At 42.3% G+C, this 21,466-nt stretch overlaps 1 protein-coding gene across 4 annotated transcripts in view; it reads left to right on the top strand.

Moving 5' to 3' along the window:
• adck1 (aarF domain containing kinase 1) overlaps positions 1-16,676 on the top strand; it is a 102,013-nt gene extending 85,337 nt beyond the window's left edge. For all 4 annotated transcript variants that reach the window (XM_029461128.1, XM_029461130.1, XM_029461129.1 and 1 more), the window contains 2 exons: positions 12,650-12,843; positions 15,379-16,676. In XM_029461128.1, coding sequence (XP_029316988.1) covers positions 12,650-12,843; positions 15,379-15,538 — 354 coding nt within the window. In that variant the 3' untranslated portion in view covers positions 15,539-16,676. The remainder of the gene's footprint in view (positions 1-12,649; positions 12,844-15,378) is intronic.
• The last annotated feature ends 4,790 nt before the right edge of the window (positions 16,677-21,466 follow it).

Raw genomic sequence — 21,466 nt, 5'->3', positions numbered from 1 at the left:
TGCCAAGGTCAGCTTTGACCGGAGTACCAGATCAAAAGAATCCGATGGGGACGGTGTGTGATGAGACAAAACACCACCAGTTATATGAATGCAACATATGAGGGAATCTTTGAAGGCATGATTACGTCCAAAGCCGATGGATGAATTGCATCAGTGAGAAACCTTTGACAAAATAATGCACTGACTCATCAAAAAGATATACTGAGTTAAATTTATTTTTTATATAACCTCCCATATCAGTGAAGTAGAAGGAGATACCTGTGACTCTAGATGTGTGATTGGACTGCCTATTTTCTCAAGTGGAGCTGGTGGGGAAATAAACCAAATCTCAAGGGAAGGCAGGTTAATAACTGCATGTCACGAAGGCCAAGCTGGCATAAGTATGGCAACTACCTATTGCTTAATCAGTAAATTAACGAGATAATGCTTTATAATGTTAGGTTTAAAAGTTCTGAGGACACTATGACTGCCACAAATCAATCCAGCAAACTTCTGAATGTTCAAGATAATATTTATTTAAAGTCATGATAACAGCGTTTTGATAATACTCTCAGCTGAGGGCACTTTCTGCAACTCCACGTCCACAGACTGTAAACAGGTTACTGTCTATTAGCAGAGAGTGGTACAAACACATCGTAAACATTTTGCTAAATTCTCCTCAGAAGGGCGTAGTCTTCTCCTCATTGGTCCATGTTGGCGCGGTCACGCCCCTTGGAGAGCAGTGTTATGACGAGATGGTGGTAGACCTGTCTACCTTAAAGGAGAAGTGTACCTAATGTGTTTCACATTCAATGTTGTGTTCATTATAAATTCAGTGCAGAAAATACATATTGTGCAGAAATACATATTGATTGAAGTAGACAAATACATAGTCTTCAAGTGTAGATTAATACAATCAGGAGTTATTTACTTCACAATAACATTACTCATTTCTGGATGTTCCTTTAAATTATTATTATTAGGGCTGTCAAGCGATTAAAAAAATGAATCTAATTAATTACATGCTTTGTGATTAATTAATCTAAATTAATCGCATATATCAATATTTGCTGTGAAAAGCATTTCAAAATATTCAAATGGATTTTGGAAGATGAGTGAATCAATGAGTAGGCATTATAAACTTAAAGGTCAACATGTCTTTTATTGCAATACTTTTTCTCCAATATCTTGTATGCTATAATTATCTTAGACAACACAGACCAACAGTTTGACATAAAGTGCAATTTAAAATCTGGCATAACATCTTTCATTGCACAATAAGCAATAACAATAGATGGAGACGCTACATTAAAAGGGTGCCGTTGGAAGCCATGAAAGTCACAAATTGCACACATGTTGTTGCAATGTTTCACAATAAAAGTGAACCGCAACAGGGCTTCTACTTAGGTTGTTAAGTAAATGATGCATGAAGTGGCCACAACTTCATAATGGGTTACCAAATAGCAAATGAGAGAGGATTAGAATACCAAGACAAGCATACCCTTTAAAAACGGAGGGAATTGGATAACAATGAACATATGCAAGATATGGGCTAATACCTTATGGAAGAGATATTAGAAATAAATAGGTCTCTATGGCTGTATCAATCAAAAGCCTGATTCCTCTGCGGTAGAGGGAAATCAGGGCGTGCTGCTATTTTAGAATTTACGGTAATTGTTTCCTCTAATGGGTGGGACGCCGAGAGAGAAGGAAAAGTTTGTTAAAGTGCCTCGGAACTAGTTAAAAAATTCAGTATCACCCAAAAACCATATATATGTTTATAGATGTAAAGCACATACACAGTACATACTGTCAGACCTTCTTAGAGCATAAATACTACTGGGGCTAAACGTAAAGTATGTCCTGATGCTGATGCTTCAGTAAAGGTCATGGTGTCATTGAAGTTAAAGTAAAAAGGGTTTATCCATCAACATATTTCATGACACTGGCATTTTGGCCTCAATTAATCAATTTGTATTGAATACTTGGGGAGTAAAACACACGTTTCATCACAACACCATATATGGATTATTTGGAATATAATACCAGGGAACCACTTTCTATTAAAGAAAGAAAATGAATTAATACAGACTCAAAATCTAAAATGATCAAAGAGTTCTCTCGGTTTACCGAGGCGTAAATACTTAAAACTCACAAAAGCACGTAGCAGACTACTGAATAAACGTATAAAGTATAAAAATATGAAATGAATGATTTGTGCTAATTTGTGATGAATGTATAGATTGCAGGTTACACATTAATAACATACAGTAATTAAGTAAGTCCAGTGGAGTGACTCACACTCAACAGCTGAAAGACTCCAGGACAATACGAGATTCAATAGGAGACTCTCCTCCTAACCCTTCCCCTGTAATCAACATGGAGCATTAGACAGTGCAAAACGCAAAGTTTCAGCTACCTGGTTGAAGGCCCGGTGGAGCGGAGGAGGCAGAGGAGGCCGTGTGATGTAGCTATAGAGCCAGAAAGGCAGCAGAAGGAGGTTGGTTTATTTTAACCATGACCATGATCTTTACCTCACCTTAACCAAGAGGTTATTTCTTCAACCAGGACCATGACGATCAGTTATGCTTAACATAATAATATACAGCTAACAATGATGTTTCACTTTCCCTAACCAATGCCTAACGAACCAAAACTTAGTCATAGAAGTGTCAGATGGGAAAATTGAGTTCAGTATTGTTTAAGGAAGTTGGGACTGAATGGAGCCTCATTAGCAGCAAGGTTGATGTGTGCATTGATTTATTTTATTAGTCATGGTTTAATATGGGATCTACCCTCAAGTTTAACTCATTATTTTCATGTGTAGTAAAAATAAAATGAAATGTCTGTTTTCAATGGCACTCTGCCTCACACAACACACACACACACACACACACACACACACAAAATAAGAATATCATCACAGGTGCGTGTGGTGTGTTAATGTGTGTCAACTATTTAGCAACCTGCCTGTGGAAAGAGGCTGTAACTGAAACGGGTGGTGTGTGAACTGATGCTTCGGTAGCATTTGTTCGATGAACAGAGTGAGAACAGAGCATGAGCGGCGTGGTTGGTGTCCTTAATGATGTTTTGGCCGTTCCTTATGCAGCGAGTGCTGTAAATGTTATGATGTTGATGTGGTTCAGGCTGCCAAACCACACAGTAGTACAGCCTTCTTACTACTTAAACAAAGTACAATCTCTGTTTTGCTTTCTTGAAGATGCGATTGGTTTTGATAGACCATGTGAGGCTGTCTGCGATGTGTACACAAAGGAATTAAAAACCCGGAACAATTACAACCGTTGACCCACTGATGAAAATAGGAGCGTGATTTTGTCTGTTACTCCTGAAATCAACAATGATTTAGTTTGTCTAATTGACATTTAGAGAGGTTGTTATCATTGCACCGTATAGTTAGATCTTCCACTTATGTCCTATAGACTCAACATTATCACCTATAAGACAAATCCCTGTCGTGTCGCCTAAAAAGTTTATGATGTGTTTTTTTTTGTCACATTTGGCAACACGTAGTGTGTAAACAGACTGTATATCAGAGAACTGAGACAGTCGGTCCTAAGAACTAAAGTAATTTAGTTATTTGACCTATTCTCACAGTCTATGGCCTGTCAGGAACTCAAAAAGACAATTACAGAAACAATTACCAAGACCTCTTAGTTCCAACACAAGTCAAGTATAATCAATACACAACATTCTGACTCAGGGACTTGTCTTTTCAAGGTGTACTAACGCAGTATGCGGAGAGAGAGAGAGAGAGAGAGAGAGAGAGAGAGAGAGAGAGAGAGAGAGAGAGAGAGAGAGAGAGAGATGGCATCATCTACACATTTATTTGAACAGTAATGTAATGGGTCGAGGGTGTCAGGAATGTTACATTTTATATACGGGGGTGATGGTGATGGTGATGGCCTAGTGGTCTAGTGGCCTAGTGGTACGCCTTCCAAATAGAACACCAGATAATCGTGAGTTTAATAACAGGGCTGCCACCATTAAGAGGTACTTAACCCTGAGTTGCTCCAGGGAGACTGTCCCTGTAGTTAGTTCACTGTAAGTCGCTCTGGATAAGAGCGTCTGCTAAATGACATGTAATGTAATATATCAATCAGTCTTTCCAGGCCCTTCATAATAACAGAGGCTGGTAATCATAATGCTGGTTTTCCTAAAAACAGTGGGACCGAACACAACTGAGTGTAACATGTCTTGAGGACACAGGAAGAGATAGCTGAGCTAAGTTGTAGCCTGTAATCACCCGCAGGCCCCTCCATATGCACCGCGAATCACAGTCACAGTGGTCTTTCTCCAGTTTATCTAAGTTGCTTTTTAGTGGCTCTCTGTAAGTCAAACCTGGTTTGTTGCAGCATGCCTTGTCTCCTGATTTAAAAACAGTGGTGTGCTCCTTCAACCTCATGCAAATGTTGCTGTTAATCCAGGGCTTCTGGTTGGGAGGGGGTCGAGTAGTGCGCTCTGCGATACAGTTATCCAAACAGAATCTAATATAGTCAGTTGCAGATTCAGCATATTTGTCCAAACTCAAGGCTTAATCCTTGTACCTTCGCACATTTATCCTGCCTGCTAATGGCTCCATACAGTTCATCCAGCACCGCTGCTGCAGGAGCTGCTAACAACAAACAGGGGATCTCTCTTGAGAGATGTAATGGTCTGAACTTTATTGTTAGTTGTTCCAACACTGGCGAGCAGGACAGAGACGATGAGTTGCTAAAAAGAAGCCTGCACCACCTCCTTTACCCTGCTCACCGGTTCATTTAGTGCAGTGTTAGTTATTGTGCGGCTCGCGAGCCTCCTGCGGCTCACCAAGCTTTAATTGGTGGATCGCATGGCAGTAGGCTAAATAAAGGTGTGATAGATATGATTATGCAGTCATTACAGATATTTCATAAAAACAAGCAGGGCTATTACATACAACCCATTAAAACACAGTGTCTGCTCTATTAGCCTACAAATAATAAAAACAAATATATTGTGGGCGTGCGTAGAAACGAGGAGACGATAGACAAGTTGTCAAGTCGAACATTTACTTCCCAACATGAACAGCGATACAGCAGCAGTCGTCAAGCCTCCAACCACAACAGTCACGACAGGTAAAACAATAACAACTCCTCCATTTCTCACTTCCGTTAACTCTTAACATCTCCCAGCAAGCTCCTGGGTTACCTGTCTTAAAGGAGACGTATGTCTATGTTCCCAGTAGGTCACCACACAGGCCCCCCAGCATTCACTAGAACTGAAACAAGAAACTAGACCGCCGAACAGTCAAAAGTGAAAGCCCAACCGGCGAGGAGTGGAGTGGGCGTCCAAATTGACTGCGCTTCATGTGTGAAGGTGCAGGGATGGGGGACCGGGCTCGTCCAACAGGGGACAGTGCAGGGCTTGAGGTGCGCACAGGTGGGTCAGGGGCCCGGGGCCTGGCAGGGGGGGTGACCACGCCGCGGGGGCACAGCCAGCTCAACCGGCCTGTCCAGGTCCAAATGGGCAGGTTTGAGATGGTCCACCGAGGCCCGCTCCAACTTCCCCCCCTTGTCCACAAAAACGTTTTTCAGCCCTGCCTCCAGTACGTGAAAGGGGCCGTCATAGGGAGGCTGCAAGGGAGTACAGTGGCCATCATGGCGAATAAAAACATAGGTGGCCGACTGAAGATCCTTGTGGACATAGGATGGAGGGAGGCAGTGGTGAGAAGTGGGGATAGGAGCAAAGTCACCAGTACCGTGCCGGAGCCCCGTTCGTTGTGATGTAGCAGACCAGGGAGTCGCAGCAACCGGGAGAAACTCACCCGGGACCCTAAGTGGCTAGCCGTAAACTAGCTCCGCAGACGAGGCCTGGAGGTCCTCCTTGGGGGCAGAGCGGAGGCCGAGCATGACCCATGGGAGTCGGTCCGTGAGGCTAGCCCGCAGAGCGGCTTTCATGGAGCAATGAAACCGCTCATAAAGCCCGTTGGCCTGTGGGTTGTATGCCGTGGTGCAGTGGAGTTTCACCCCTAGGCTCTCAGTGACAGCAGTCCAGAGCTCGGACGTAAACTGGGGGCCCCTGTCAGAGGTGAGGTTCGATGGTGTGCCAAAACGCGGACGTGGTCAATGACAGTGGAACCTCTACTGGCCACCATAGTGAGGAGGTGAGTGAACCCCCGGGAGGGGGTCAGGGGGCCCACAAGGTCTACGTTCACGTGATCAAAACGCCTCTCGGGCAAGAGTAACAGTGCGGGGGCGTGGGAAACTGGCGACGGTATCCACCCTGGCGGGGAGTGGCACGGCTCCATACGGCGAGACACGGTGTCCGAGGAAGTTGATGGATGGCACACCGAACTGGCACTTTGCTGGATTAACGATAAGCCCATGCATACTGAGCCGCTCGAACAGCTGCCGGGGGTGTGTCAGGTGCTCCTCCACACAGTCACTGGCTACGAGAATGTCGTCTAAATAAACAAACAAGAATAGCATTTCTCGCAGTACAGAGTCCATCAGCCTCTGGAATGTTTGTGCTGCCCCCTTGAGCCGAAAGGCATCCGCAGGAACTCAAAGAGTCTAAACGGCGTAATGACTGCTGTCTTCGGCACGTCCCGTGGGTGGACCGGTGCCTGGTGGTAGCCACGCACCAAATCCACCTTGGAGAAGATGGTTGTTCCCGCGAGGTGGGCGGAAAAATCTTGTATATGTGGGACGGGGTACCGGTCGGGGGTCGTAATGTTATTCAGGGGGCCGAAATCCCTGCAGGGGCACCAACTACCGTCAGCCTTCGTCACCATGTGCAAGGGAGAGGCCCACGGCCAAGGCGCTCCATGGCTGTGAACTCCCCCTTGGCGATGGCGAGTTTAGCCGGGTCGAGGCATCGAGCGCGTGCGTAGACCGGGGCGCCGTCCATGACGATATGGTGCTCTGCCCCGTGCTTGGCAACCGCTGACGAAAACATAGGCGTGGTGAGGTATGGAAACTCTGCAAGAAGGTGTTGATACGAGTCTCCGGAGGCAAGCATGTTGGACAGGCCGAGCGTTCCCGCACCTCCGGGTGTGCACGAGTATGTAGAGAACGAAACAGCATCGATGAGTCGACAATTCGTAACGTCCACCAGTAGGTGAAAAGCACACAGAAAATCAGCGCCTAGGAGAGTAACCGCCATGATGAAGTCCCGGCCAAAACGCCGCCCGCCGAAACACACCTCCACGTACCTGGTGGCGTAGGTGCGTATAGGTGTGCCATTAGCGGCGTCCATCGGGGGGCCGTATCCACCAGCCATGGTGTCCGCAGCCGATGCAGGGAGGATGCTGCTCTGAGCACCCGAGTCGACCAGCAGCCGCCGGCTCAACACCTCGTCCTTAATAAACAACAGCCTGTTGTCCCCGCCAGCGCTCATGGCCGTTAACGAGTGCCGGCCCTGGAATTTCCCTGGTTGCTGAAAGTGCATGGCGGGCGACACTGTTTGGCCTTGGTTCCAAACCTGCATTGCATATTGTATGTTCTAGGTGGGATGACAGATTAATAAACAGACATGCTTTTTATGACTGGAAAAGAAAGTGGCTCTCCTATTGACTTTGTCCTATCAATGTGGCTCTCATGTAAACAATAGTGAAGATCACTGCTCTGGTGTAATGAAAAAACGTCCGACTGAAACAGACTTCAGTCATAATTAAATACATACAGACTAGAGCAGGTAGCTTACACAATATGTATCACAAACTAAAGAAACAGTGACATAAACATCAATGCACACAGGCTCAAATAAATAACACAGTCACAATCACCATAAACATATGGAGAGGGACTATCTCCACAGTCTCAGGGCTGCACGGTACCCCCTAGTTTACATTTAGACCACGGGAAAGTCTGCTGACCTGAGGGACCTGGGGGTCGAATAGGGGGTTAAGAGGTCTGCAATATATGAGGGGGCCAGCTTTATTGGAGAAACCTCTTTCCGACTTCCCGTCAGCAGCCTGGCTACCGTGTTCTGGAGAAGCTGCAGGCGGGACAGGGAGGACTGATCCTACAATACAGGGAGGTGCCGGAGTCCGGGCAGGAGGATATAATGATGGCTTTCTAGAGATCATTGACTGAGAACTACTACAGCAGGACTGTGGACAGGTAAACACAATTACACCATGTCTTTGCAGAGAAGCTGGATAGTTTTGGTGGACTGGTTAGATTTGTGTTCATTCATTCATTGCCAGGTTGCATTATTTAGGGAACAGTCTACGCTTGTGTGTTTGCATTGTTTTGCATTCATAACCATAGTACTTATCTGCCGGTGTGAGAATGTGTAAGACATGCTCTTCTCCATCCCTCTGTCTTCCACTTTAGCAGAGATGAAAGCTCTCCTTTCCTTTTAGGCCATGCAAACACCATTAGGCAGACTCCACTCTAGTGGCCTCTACTTGAAAACACTTGTTGATTGTGTAGCACTCGGAAGTTAAGAAGACATTTTGAGACATTTCTGTGGCCACAACCACTCATCTGCTTTGCTTTTTATTTCTTATCCTTTCTAATATTTCCTCTCTTCTGTTCTTTGTTGTCCTCTTTTCTCCTCCATTTTCCTCTCTATCCACTCTCTTATGCATAGATAAGTCCAGCTTCTAACCACTGATGATGCATTCCATTAGTGTTAATGCAATCACATGCACTAAGCAATGTTGAGTGCTTTTAGAGCTGTTGCTTTTTGCCGCCTTCCTTGCAGTTATATTTATATTTTTAATGAAGTTTTCTCTACTAAACATTGAAAACAAAGTAATTAGTCAAAAATGTCACCAGGTTGTGTTTTGACAATTCCCCCATATTTGGTCATACGTTTTCTGATATGCTTAACACTTAACACTAGCCATGTTTACCTGTTGTCTTGATACATTCAGTATAATGTACATCTCCACTTCCTGCACAAACATTTTGCATTTAAAACAAAATTACAGAAGCTCAAAAGGGTAATTTCCCCCATCTTGGTGGGCTTTTAATGTGACGTCTGCAGAAAGTATTGAGTTTCATTGACGGTATCTAAATACTAAAAAGAAACAAAAACTAAAGCAAATAGAATTAATTAGTAACTGCAATAAGATATTTCAAGAATACAAGGATAAAAGGAACATTTACTGTGATTGTACATGTTTTTTTCGTCTCCTTTTTCCTAAACTCAACAATCAGCTCTTTGGTTTTGCTGACATTGAGCTGTAAGGTGTTTCCTGAGGACCAGTCTGAAAGATGTTGATTTCTTCTCTATATAAAGTCACATGAAATTAAATGATATCATCCGCACACTTCAGTCATCATGTGGAGGCTGTGCAGGGTGAATAGGAGGGGACTGAACACACAACCCTGGGGGCCTTCGGTGTTCAGCAGCAGCATGGTGGAGTTGGGATCACCAATTTCATGGGGGAGATTGTGTTGAATTCTGAGCTGATATCAACAAACACCATTCTGATGTAGGTGTAGTTATTTTGTAGATGTGTGAAGGCTGAGTGGAGGGAAGTGGAACTAGCATCCTCTGTGTGCAAACTGGTGACAGTCCAGACTGGCGGGGATGTTGTTTTTGATGAGTGCCACAGGGTGGGAGTGGTTTAGACTAGATACTCCAGACCTTTTAGGTACAGGGACGATGGTGGCTGTCTTGAAGCAGGTAGAACACTCTCCTGTGATGTCATATGTTTAAAATGTCTGTGATGACATCAGTTAGCTGGTTAGTACATGTTCTTAGTACACAACCAGAGATGTTATCAGACCCAGCATATTCCCTCTCAGAGGGATTCTTGTCACATCCACTGTGGATACTGACAGTGTCCGGTCCTCTGGCGGGGGCAGACTGTGACAGCCGACTCTTTGTTGGGGAGATCAAAAGGAGCATAAAGGGTGTCAAGCTCATCTGTCAATGTGTCCTCACAAATGATGGGGGTTCTCCTGCTTTTGTAGCCTGTGACTGTCTGGATCTCCTGCCACATGTCTTTGGTGTTGTTGGTGTTCAGGTCTCTCCAGTCTCTCCTGATGCCTCTGCTTTCAGTCTCGCTCTGGCTGTGCTGTGTGCTTCTTTGTCACCTGACCGAAAGGCATCTTTATTTTTGACTATATAAATAAAATGGTATTAGTGTTAACCGACCTTTAAGTAGATTCTGAAATTCTTCCTGTCTCCCTCTGTCGCTGTCCAAACATTTTCTAATGTCTGCTGTCTGAAATCATCCTGCAGACTCTCTAATACACTGAGGAGAAAATAACCCCCCCCCCCCATTCCCATTGCCTTTTGCACGGCCTTATTGCACCACTCACAATACAATATATCCTTATTGAAGCTTTCAGATGCAAATTAGAGCACTGTCGCCTTCTCTGTGTCCTGCTGACAGCTGTGAGGCTGCTAACCAACCTCCTATGATTGCTACTAATGTTATTCGCCAAGCAGGCCTCAATAGATCACTTCAGAACACCCTGTTCTAGGGTGTTCTAAATAACTATTGTTTTTTATTTATTTTTATTTATTTAAGTAAATGGAGAGGTGGGGTTTAACAAAGAGGGTTTGCAGTTCAACGAAAATAAGGGAGGAAGGATTTCAATGCATGTGCAGAAAGTATTGTCACATTTATATTGAGCTGTTTACAGTAAGACCCAAGCGGCATGATGTAGAAGTGCTACCAGCGGTTGTTAGATGCTGGCTCTACCAAACACTAAGCCCAACTGAGAAAGCATCAACTTGTCTTTAAAATGCTAAGGCAATAAATGTGTTCCGATGGTCTCAATCGCCAGAAATGATTCCTCCATTAATAATATTACAAGGTTTATAGCGGTCTTTGATGTCTTCCACATGTGCGTTGCTTGACAGCTGTGATAGACAGTTTTGCTGTCTCCAGCTTCAGGACTCGGACTCTCTGAACTTCTAGAGCAGGAGTGTCAAACTCATTTTAGTTCAGGGGCCACATGCAGCACAATTTAATCTCAAGTGGGCCGGACCAGTAACATCACAGCATAATAACCAATAAATAACGACAACTCCAAATGTTTCCCTTCGTTTTAGTGCAAGAATGTACAAGTACATTCTGAAAATTTTCAAATTTAATGAACTATCTTTTTACAAAACATTATGAACAACCTGAAAATTCTTAAGAAAAAAAGTTGCAATTTGAACAATATTATACCTCAGTTTATCATTTACACATGTGCATTACAACGTACAGATCACAGTGTATCTACAAAGGCACAAAACATTTTGTCACAGGTATCTGGAACAGTATTTTACTTGGGGGCCGGATTGGACCCTCTGGCGGACCGGTTTTGGCCCGTGGGCCGCATGTTTGACACCCCTGTTCTAGATGCTTGTTTGCTGCATCAATGTGGTTTGTTCACATCACTTCCTGTGAGCATGAGACAGAGAGCAGAAACAGAGTTCATCTGTGTCAGGATGTTGACGAGCTGTCTGTCTCTGTGTCTCCGTTTATCTGGACTGAAAGCTCTGACAATGCTGCTGTCACACACACATACACACATGCACAGTTTGAAAAAATGTATATACAAGGGGTCTTGTCTTCAGGGAGTACCAGCAGCGCTCTTAAGATTTTTAATGTCTTGTGGTAAATGCTGACTCCTTGTGGCTTAAAGGCTTTTGTTAGATGTTCTTGCAATTAGGTTTAAAACACAGATCACACTGCTCTGAGCTTTATCAAGAGGGAAACATAAACATATTGTTTGTGCTTCTATTCAGAGCTATGGATGTTATAATAAGGTATTTCTCCACTCATGTTTCCAATTAGCTTGTAATTTCACAGTTGTTTTGTCCACTCCTGTAATGTCTTGCACAGGTAAAGATGTGCACCTCCTGCTTTTACTTTCTGTCTGATTGCTAAATGAATAACTGTTTGCAGTCCACTTTGTTCCATGACTAATAGTGTCATTTAGGCCTGTTGATGTGCAGAAGGGAGAGGCCTTTGAAGTAGAGTAGAGCAGGACACTGAGGCTCACATGGAGACTCAAACAGCCATCTTCAACATCAAAGAGAACAAACATCATCTCGCTGTCTCTCTTTTTCTTCCTTTATCATTTCTTTTTCTATGCTGTCATTTACAGTATGTTGTCATTTCTGCTGCTCAGTACTATTCTTGTTTTAGTCCTCTTATCCATCTCCTGGAATGTGTGTGTGTGTATATATAAATGTGTATATATATTGTGTATATATACACATATATATATATATATATATATATATATATATATATATATATATATATATATATATATATATATATATATGTGTGTGTATATATATATATATGTATATATATGTGTGTATATATATATATATATATATATATATGTATATATGTATATAAATTGGGGGACAGAGGAGTGACTTTTGATTATCTTTCATAAGCCTGGGATGAAAGCACAGATGCATCTGACGCTGCACAGCTCCTGATCTTTTTAAGAGGAGTTGGCGACGACATCAACGTAACACGTGACATTTTACGCATCTCAACCACTGCCCTCAAACCAGACCTGGCCTGTCAACTGAAATCCAGATCTCAGTATCACCCTTCTCATTAGTGTCAGTTACCTGTTTCTTGGTCAGTCTGAAATTATGAATGTTTTGAACTGTAACATCGATCACTATTTACAGTGAAAAAAGTTTGGACACCCCTGATCTAACTAGTAAAGAGACGGCTTGTCTTCCTTTCTGTCTCCCTTGGCAGGACGTTGAGATACGAACCAATGCAGCGCTTTACTTGCCCCAGATCAGTGAGCTCTTGAATCGAGTGCCCCGGCAGATGCTGTTGCTGCTAAAGACCAACGATCTGCTGAGGGGCATTGAGACCACCTTACAGACCAGAGCCTCTTCCTCGTCCTTTATCAACATGTCCCGCTGCTGCATACGTGCCATGGCCAGGTCAGAAAGGTTGTTCTTTTACCAGACACATTTTTGTTTGTCTGAATTCACAGCAGAAGTGACACTAAAACACTGTCATGAGCCACTACATAGTCTACATAGATTGTGAGTTTAAGTACAAATCCAAATGCAGACTGGGTACCAGATGGCATTTTTAGAAGCCAGTTTTGTAGAGGAAAAGTTAAATTAACCTAACTTTTTATTTGGAATCTACATTGTGTTAGTCTGGGAGTATTCTAGGTTCATTTGTTTGTGATTAACACCAAATAATTAACAAAAGCAGCTTGCAGTATGTGACGCAAAAGCTACTTATATAGATTATACAGGAAGAAAACGGGTGTAAACGAACCATTTTAAATGTTCAATTTACTTTTTTTTTTTATGTATTTATTGCAAGACAAAAGACAAAACAATTTTGTTACTGGAAAAGAGAACAAGTTTAGTGTAGTATGGGTGTGTATGCATTTATGTGTTATCTCAACAGTCAGTCTGGGGTACAGAGAGAAACTAAATAAATAATAATAGCAATTATAATAAAAGTGATAATAAAACACACACACACACCCACACATACATATATACATACATATACATATACATATATATATATATATATATATATATATATATATATATATATATATACATACATACATATATACATACATATACAGGACTGTCTCAGAAAATTAGAATATTGTGATAAAGTTCTTTATTTTCTGTAATGCAATTAAAAAAACAAAAATGTCATGCATTCTGGATTCATTACAAATCAACTGAAATATTGCAAGCCTTTTATTATTTTAATATTGCTGATTATGGCTTACAGCTTAAGAAAACTCAAAAATCCTATCTCAAAAAATTAGAATAGTTCCTCAGACCAAGTAAAAAAAAAAGATTTATAACAGCAAAACAAAATCAAACATTTGAAAATGTCCATTAATGCACTCAGTACTTGGTTGGGAATCCTTTTGCACGGATTACTGCATCAATGCGGCGTGGCATGGAGGCAATCAGCCTGTGGCATTGCTGAGGTGTTATGGATGCCCAGGATGCTTCAATAGCGGCCTTTAGCTCATTAGCATTGTTGGGTCTGGTGTCTTTCAGCTTCTTCTTCACAATACCCCACATATTCTCTATGGGGTTCAGGTCATTGGAATTGGCAGGCCAATCGAGGACAGTAATGCCATGGTCAGTACACCAGTTACTGGTGGTTTTGGCACTGTGGGCAGGTGCCAGATCATGCTGGAAAATGAATTCCTCATCTCCATAGAGCTTTTCAGCAGACGGAAGCATGTAATGCTCTAAAATCTCTTGGTACACAGCTGCATTTACTCTGGGCTTGATGAAACACAGTGGACCAACACCAGCAGCTGACATGGCTCCCCAAACCATCGCTGACTGTGGGAACTTCACACTGGATTTCAAGCAACTTGGATTTTGCTCCTCTCCAGCCTTTCTCCAGACTCTGGCGCCTTGACTTCCAAATGAAATACAAAACTTGCTTTCGTCTGAAAAGAGGACTTTGGACCACTCTGCAACTGTCCAGTGCTTCTTTTCCATAGCCCAAGTCAGACGCTTCTTCCGTTGTCTTGAGTTCAGAAGTGGCTTGACCATGGGAATACGGCTATTGTAGCCCATTTCCCGGACACGTCTGTGAACAGTGGCTTTTGATACCTGGACTCCAGCTTCAGTCCACTGTCTTTGAAGCTCCCCCAAATTCTGGAAGCGACTCTTCTTCACAATGCTGTTAAGGCTGCGGTCATCTCTCTTGGTTGTGCAGCGTTTCCTGCCACATTTCCCCCTTCCAACAGACTTTTTGTGGATGTGCTTTGAAACTGCACTCTGTGAACAGCTTGCTCTTTGAGACATTTCTTTTTGTGTCTTACCCTCCTGATGGAGGGTGTCAATGATGGTCCTCTGGACAGCAGTCAGATCAGCAGTCTTCCCCATACTTGTGATTTAGTTTACTGAACCAAGCTGAGTGTTTTTCAAGGCTCAGGAAACCCTTGCAGGTGTTTCGAGTTAATTAGACGATTCAAGTGATTCGTTGAACACCCTACTAGTATACTTTTTCATGATATTCTAATATTTAGAGATAGGATATTTGAGTTTTCTTAAGCTGTATGCCATAATCAGCAATATTAAAATAATAAAAGGCTTGCAATATTTCAGTTGATTTGTAATGAATCCAGAATGTATGACATTTTTGTTTTTTTAATTGCATTACAGAAAATAAAGAACTTTATCACAATATTCTAATTTTCTGAGACAGTCCTGTATATGTATATATATATATATATATACATATACATATATATGTATATGTATGTATATATGTACGTATATATATATATATATATATATATATGTATACTGATGACTATGCATCAACGTCACACTGAAGTTGTGAATTTGTTTTGTTATGGATCATTAGCAAATTGTTGTCAAACTTAAGAGCATTTGTAAACAAAAAAGTAAAATAATAGCTTGATGACCCAATACCTTCAAACTGCCCAACTCTTGACACAACAGGCACAACAGGAGTAAGGCTCAGTCCAGGATGAGCCATCTACAAATCACGTTGGCAGAGTCCATGAACCTGTGGAGTCTCACTTTGTATGAACTGTTTCTGTGGGTTAAGGGCTCCACGATGGGACACTGGCTCACTGCTCTGCTGGCATTTCTGCACTAAGACACGTCCGGACAACAGGCTGCAACTCTTAACTGCATGCTAACAAATGTTGAATATGTGCTCAGACATACAATTGTATTTCATTCACTCAAGATGTTTTATTTGTTTTATTCTTATTCAAGTTAATTATTGTCCAATGATATTTTTCATAAACTTGAAATTTATTTAAACCATTATCTTAGTTACAGTATACATTATCTGTACTCTCTGACACTTCTGGCAAGCTTTGCTATCTCTGGAGACGCTGCAGAGAAGAACTTGGCAGGTGGATAAATGGAAGTTTGTCAGGAGTTACAGCACATAATCTGTCTAATTTTCTTCATTTTATCTTTAGAATAGTAACAAGGTTAAAGACAGACTTTAAAGGTAACATTTACTCAGGACCAAAAGGTCAAAATATTACATTTATTTGCTTTTAGTACTATTGTGGAACATAGTCAAAATGGTAAGCAGTCACGAATTGCATTGTTTGACTTGCGCAATTATTATTATTATTATTATTATTATTATTATTATTATTATTATTATTCGCTTCCGGTTCATCCATACAAAAGGCGGATGGTTTCGGACCCTTTTTTCCATCAAGTGGCATCAATGTAGAAAAGGCCGCAGAGAAACCGTTGGTATGTTTCAGTTGGTTAAATGTATTTGTTTGGCAGATATGTTTAATAACTACGGCGGAGTGCATTGATTTATAAAATTTCATGTGACGGCGCTGCACCCTTGTTTGTGTCGACTGCATCTAAACACGCTGTGTTTAATGTGCGTTTTTCAATTTATAGCCTACATTATGTTCGGTTAACTTATGCTATAGAAGCCTGTTTGGAGTAATTGTGAGGGGATAAAGGTAAATATAATTTAAGGCAAAATTGATAATTTCTTAAATATATAGGTGCTTCTAATGTTTATCTATTTACCATAAGGATGTGTGCTTAAATAAGGTTTAGTGACATCAATGATTAATTTTGATTTATTGAAGATAAAAATAATAATTATAAAATGGTGAAGGAAATATTTTCCAGCACAAACATTTGTTCAATCAGGCAATGTTTGACATGTATCTTTTGTTTTCTGTTTGAAGGTTTTCAACCTAATGAAATTCACATGAAGTGAGAAATAAATACAAAATATGAGTCGAGTTGTCCAGGCGTCCTCTGTCTTCTTTCAAATTGGGCAGACAATGCATGAAAAACCACCGTAACTTGACAGTATGTATGTATGTACAGTGAAAGAAATAAGTATTTGATCCCTTGCCGCTTTTGTAAGTTTGCCCACTTACAAAGAAATGAACAGTCTATAATTTTAATGGTAGGTGTATTTTAACAGTGAGAGACAGAATATCAAAAATAAAATCCAGAAATTTACATCATATAAAAGATATACATTGATTTGCATTTAATGGTGTGAAATAAGTAGTTGATCCTCTTACAATACATGACTTAGTACTTGGAGGAGAAACCCTTGTTGGCCAGCACAGAGTTCAGACGTTTTTTGTAGGTTTGCACACATCTCAGGAGGGATTTTGGTCCACTCCTCTTTACAGATCCTCTCCAAATCCTTAAGGTTTCGAGGCTGATGCTTGGCAACTCGATGCTTCAGCTCCCTCCACAGATTTTCTATGGGATTAAGGTCCAGAGACTGGTTAGGCCCCTCCATCACCTTAATGTGCTTCTTCTTTAGCCACTCCTTTGTTGTCTTGGCTGTATGTTTTGGGTCATTGTCGTGCTGGAAGAACCATCCATGACCCATTTTCAGTGTCCTGGCTGAGGGAAGGAGGTTATCGGCCAAGATGTTACGGTACATGGCCCCGTCCATTCTCCCCTCGATGCGGTGAAGTTGTCCTGTCCCCTTAGCAGAGAAACATCCCCAAAGCATAATGTTTCTACCTCCATCATTGACAGTGGAGATGGTGTTCTTGGGGTCATAGTCGGCATTTCTCCAAACACGGCATGTCAAATTGATGCCAAAGATCTCAATGTTGGTCTCATCTGACCACATCACTTTCTCCCAAGCCTTCTCTGCATCGTTCAGATGTTCATTGGAAGCTTCAGACGGGCCTGTACATGTGCCTTCTTGAGCAGGGGGACCTTGCGGGCGCTGCAGGATTTTAACCCATTACGGCGTAGTGTGTTACCAATAGTTTTCTTGGTGTCTGTGGTTCCAGCTGCCTTGAGATCATTGCCAAGTTCCTCCCGTGTGGTTCTTGGCTGATCCCTCACCTTTGTCATGATCATCGATACCCCACGAGGCGAGATCTTGCGTGGAGTCCCAGACCGAGGGCGATTGACTGTCATTTTGTGTTTCTTCCATTTTCGAATAATCGCACCAACAGTTGTCTCCTTCTCACCAAGCTGCTTGCTGAAGGTCTTGTAGCCCATTCCAGCCTTGTGCAGGTCTACAGTCTTGTCCTTAGACAGCTCTTTGGTCCATGGTGGAGAGGTTGGATTCTGTGGACAGGTGTCTTTATACAGGTAACGAGTTGAGACAGGTGTCTTTTATACACGTTGATATTAAGAGTATTTTCTTAAAGCGAAAGGACTCATCTAACCGGTCTGTTGGAGCCAGAATTCTTGTTGGTTGCAAGGGGATCAAATACTTATTTCACACCATTACATGCAAATCAATTCTGGTGGAATTGTAATTCAAATTAAATGCCCTGCATTTTTACACCAACTAACCACTTTGATTAAGTCAAGAAACAGCCGCATTCAGTTAATAACAATTCTGTCGGTATCACAGTGATATTTGTGTTCAGTAACCATTCAGGTAGGGTTAGGGTTAGGGTTAGGGTTAGGGTACTGCAGCACAGGAGACGGCGAGAGGCCTGTGAGAAATTGATGAGGGAAAACATGCTACAACAAGGAAACTATAGACTGGGTAAGAAAACAGGTAAATTGCATTATATATACACCACAGTAACTTTATAAGGTGGTGGTGTGAGTGAAAATAATGTCTCTCACCGGACTGCTTTTCACTTCTATCCATTTCACTTTGATGAGAAACACGACAGTGTCCGGTGACAAGAGGGGAGAATACCTGGACAGAATTAAAATAATACTTTAACACGTGCTCTTTGGTGGATTGGTGGATTATGTATTACAGGAGATGCTTGAACAGATTCAGAAAGAAGAGCCCAAAGCATGGGAATAGATGTGTGTATGTGGCAGTGGCTGCTGGAGTAGAGATGGGAGTGTCTCAGCTGGACAGAATCAGGTCACATAATATAAGCATGGTGATAACCCGGTTCTGTTCTCCAGCGAGGACAACCCGGAGGCGTATCTGGACATTTTCCTCCACGCTGCACCCTCGAAAATGTCCAGATACGCCTCCGGCTGGTTCCCCTACTTTCTGGGGGAGCTTATGAGGGCCATCCTGGACCGGCTGGGCAGCATGCCCAAGGGACACTGCCACCAAGGTCCCCTTCGAAGATGCTGGCCGTTTGGCTCCAGTGTCACTGTCCCATCAGCACTTGGTTCGGCCCGGGGCTTTGCTAGAAGTATCGTAAGTGAAGATAAGGTATGTACATGGTGACATTTACGAGTATCCGGTGGTAACTCTTACCATTTCTTTCAAGGGAAAAAAGCATTTAGTTAGAGCCGGAGTTAGTACCCGCCTTACGAATTGGCCAGGGTTCATTAGGATAGTGGGGAAATCTATGGGGGTGCGTTCACATGCGGTAGAGAAATGTATGTTGTGTGCGGTGTTCAGTTGAGACACGGAGGAGGCTGAGGACCCCCGCCGCACCGCCAGTGTGTCCTGTGGAGGACTTACCCCTCAAACAGTCCCAGGATGACATCCTCAACCATGCTTTTGACCAGGTCGTAAGTATCGATGGCTCCATATTACACAAAAAGCTGCACTTACTCACCCACACTTTACTGTGATTAACCTCTTACAGTGTGGTCGAATTTACCCAAAAATACCTACAAACGACATACCCAAAGTAAATTAGAAGCTGCTCTTCAACCATTTGCACCAGCTGCATGATTTTGGTCTCATTCTAAAGATAACTCTCTATTGTTCTTGCAAGACAGTGAATAATCACTCCAAATGCTTCTGGCACTGAGTAATAGTGGTCTGAATATACTGAATTTGAAGAAAATACACTCCGCCTGAATTTTTTTGTTGAAAACGATTCCTGAAGATGGGTATATAACAAATTTCAGAACAAAGGCACAAAAAAAAGACAGGTTTTTCTAAGAGTAACACCAGGCTCTGCAAGCTGTGCAATTTGGAGATATTATAATATTTATTAATAAAGTATTATTTGTATTGCTCATAAATAACTATTATATACCCATATTCCCTATTAGTAGTAATGACACAGAGTGTAGTATAAACACATTTTTTGGTGTTTTGTTTTTTTTTTCTTCTGAACTTCTGAATTTTGAAAAGAAATAACATTTGTAAAAAGAAAACATAGGAAAGTGACGTATCCAACTGTTCAACCATTCATTGGCTACACGATACGCCAGTCATCCGTGGAATCGGTTGCTATTGGCTCAGTCTGTAAACAAAAGAAGAGGGCTGGCACTTATCAAGTTGACACTGATTGGCTCTTGATGGCTGTAGATAACGCATGGAAGCTCCGATTGGCTCAAATGAAATGTCAATTGAACGCTCAGTGTCCGCTCTCCATGTGGGAAGCAGGCATTCGGCTGTGCAGCCAGTGGGAGTAAAGTTTTTACCGTGTATAAACAAAATATCTCACACATCGATCAGCTGATTTCATGGGCGTCATTTTTCATTTTATGGACGTGACGATGTTGGTGATCAATATATTTTTATCGGAAACAATCGTTTGGACCTTTGGCAATGACACAGGAGTGTTTTTTTATACTGATTACAGGATTATTATGAGGCTTCATAGGTGAGTTGGCTCAAAGTTATGATATTGATTTTTGAGTTGAATTGCTATTTTGAGGAGCTGATTGGACTTGCTGTTGTAATTGTGATCTCAAAATCTAAATAGATGAGATTCTAAGCTTTCTAAAAAGATGTGGCATGGGTACCACATCCAGCATGGTGGACTGTACACACTGTGTTCATACAAAGTGGTGGACTGTGCCCGCGGGCCATCCACACGGTAAGAGGTTAAGGACAAGTTGCATCGTGTGAGCCGCGACACACAGACAGGAAAAGAAAACACCCAGTTGTTGATGCCAAGGAGAGATAAAAATGGAAATGATTTTCCAGGCGGCTCATCATAACCCCCATATCCGGTCATCTAGGATATGACAAAACACTATATCGGATCATGGCTGGGCATTCATGCGGATGTGAAGCGGATGTGAAGAGATAGTGCGAATCATGCCGTGAAGATCAGCTGGTTAACCCGCCGGCCATCCCAAAAGCTTCTTTGCGCCTGTTTGAAAGGAGTGGCATTGGGCCATTAGACCGCAGTGCACTGGGATATTGCTTTGTGTTAGTCCTCGTGGATTATGCAACGCTACATCCCGAGGCAGTGTAGCTGCATAAAATCTCAGCAAGAATTGTGCCGCAGGCACTGTTTCATATTATCTCCTGAGTTGGGATCCCGAAAGAGATCTTGACTGACCAAGGCACATCCTTTATGTCACGCATGTTACGCAAGTTGTACAAATTACTGGGTGTCCGTTCCATTCTGACTAGATATATGGGCTGGTGGAGCAGTTTACAAGACTCTAAAGAACACGGTTCGTTAGTTTGTTCAAGATGATACCTGTAATTTCAATAAATGGTTGGACCCTCTGTTGTTTGCATTGGTTAAAGAGGGAGGTAGCTCCAAGTTACTCGCCAAGTGGCAAGGGCCCTTCCAAGTCACACAGCGAGTAGAGGACGTTGATTATGAGGTTGTGCGGTCGGACAGCGGGGGATCACAAATTTACCACATCAATCTCCTAAAAGCATTGAGGGAGGGGGCCTCTGCTTCTCTGATCACTACGATTG

This window comes from Cottoperca gobio, chromosome 22, assembly GCF_900634415.1.
Source record: "Cottoperca gobio chromosome 22, fCotGob3.1, whole genome shotgun sequence".
NCBI classification, from domain to species: Eukaryota; Metazoa; Chordata; class Actinopteri; order Perciformes; family Bovichtidae; genus Cottoperca; species Cottoperca gobio.
Note: the sequence above shows the minus strand (reverse complement) of the source record. Positions and strands in the feature narration are given on the sequence as shown.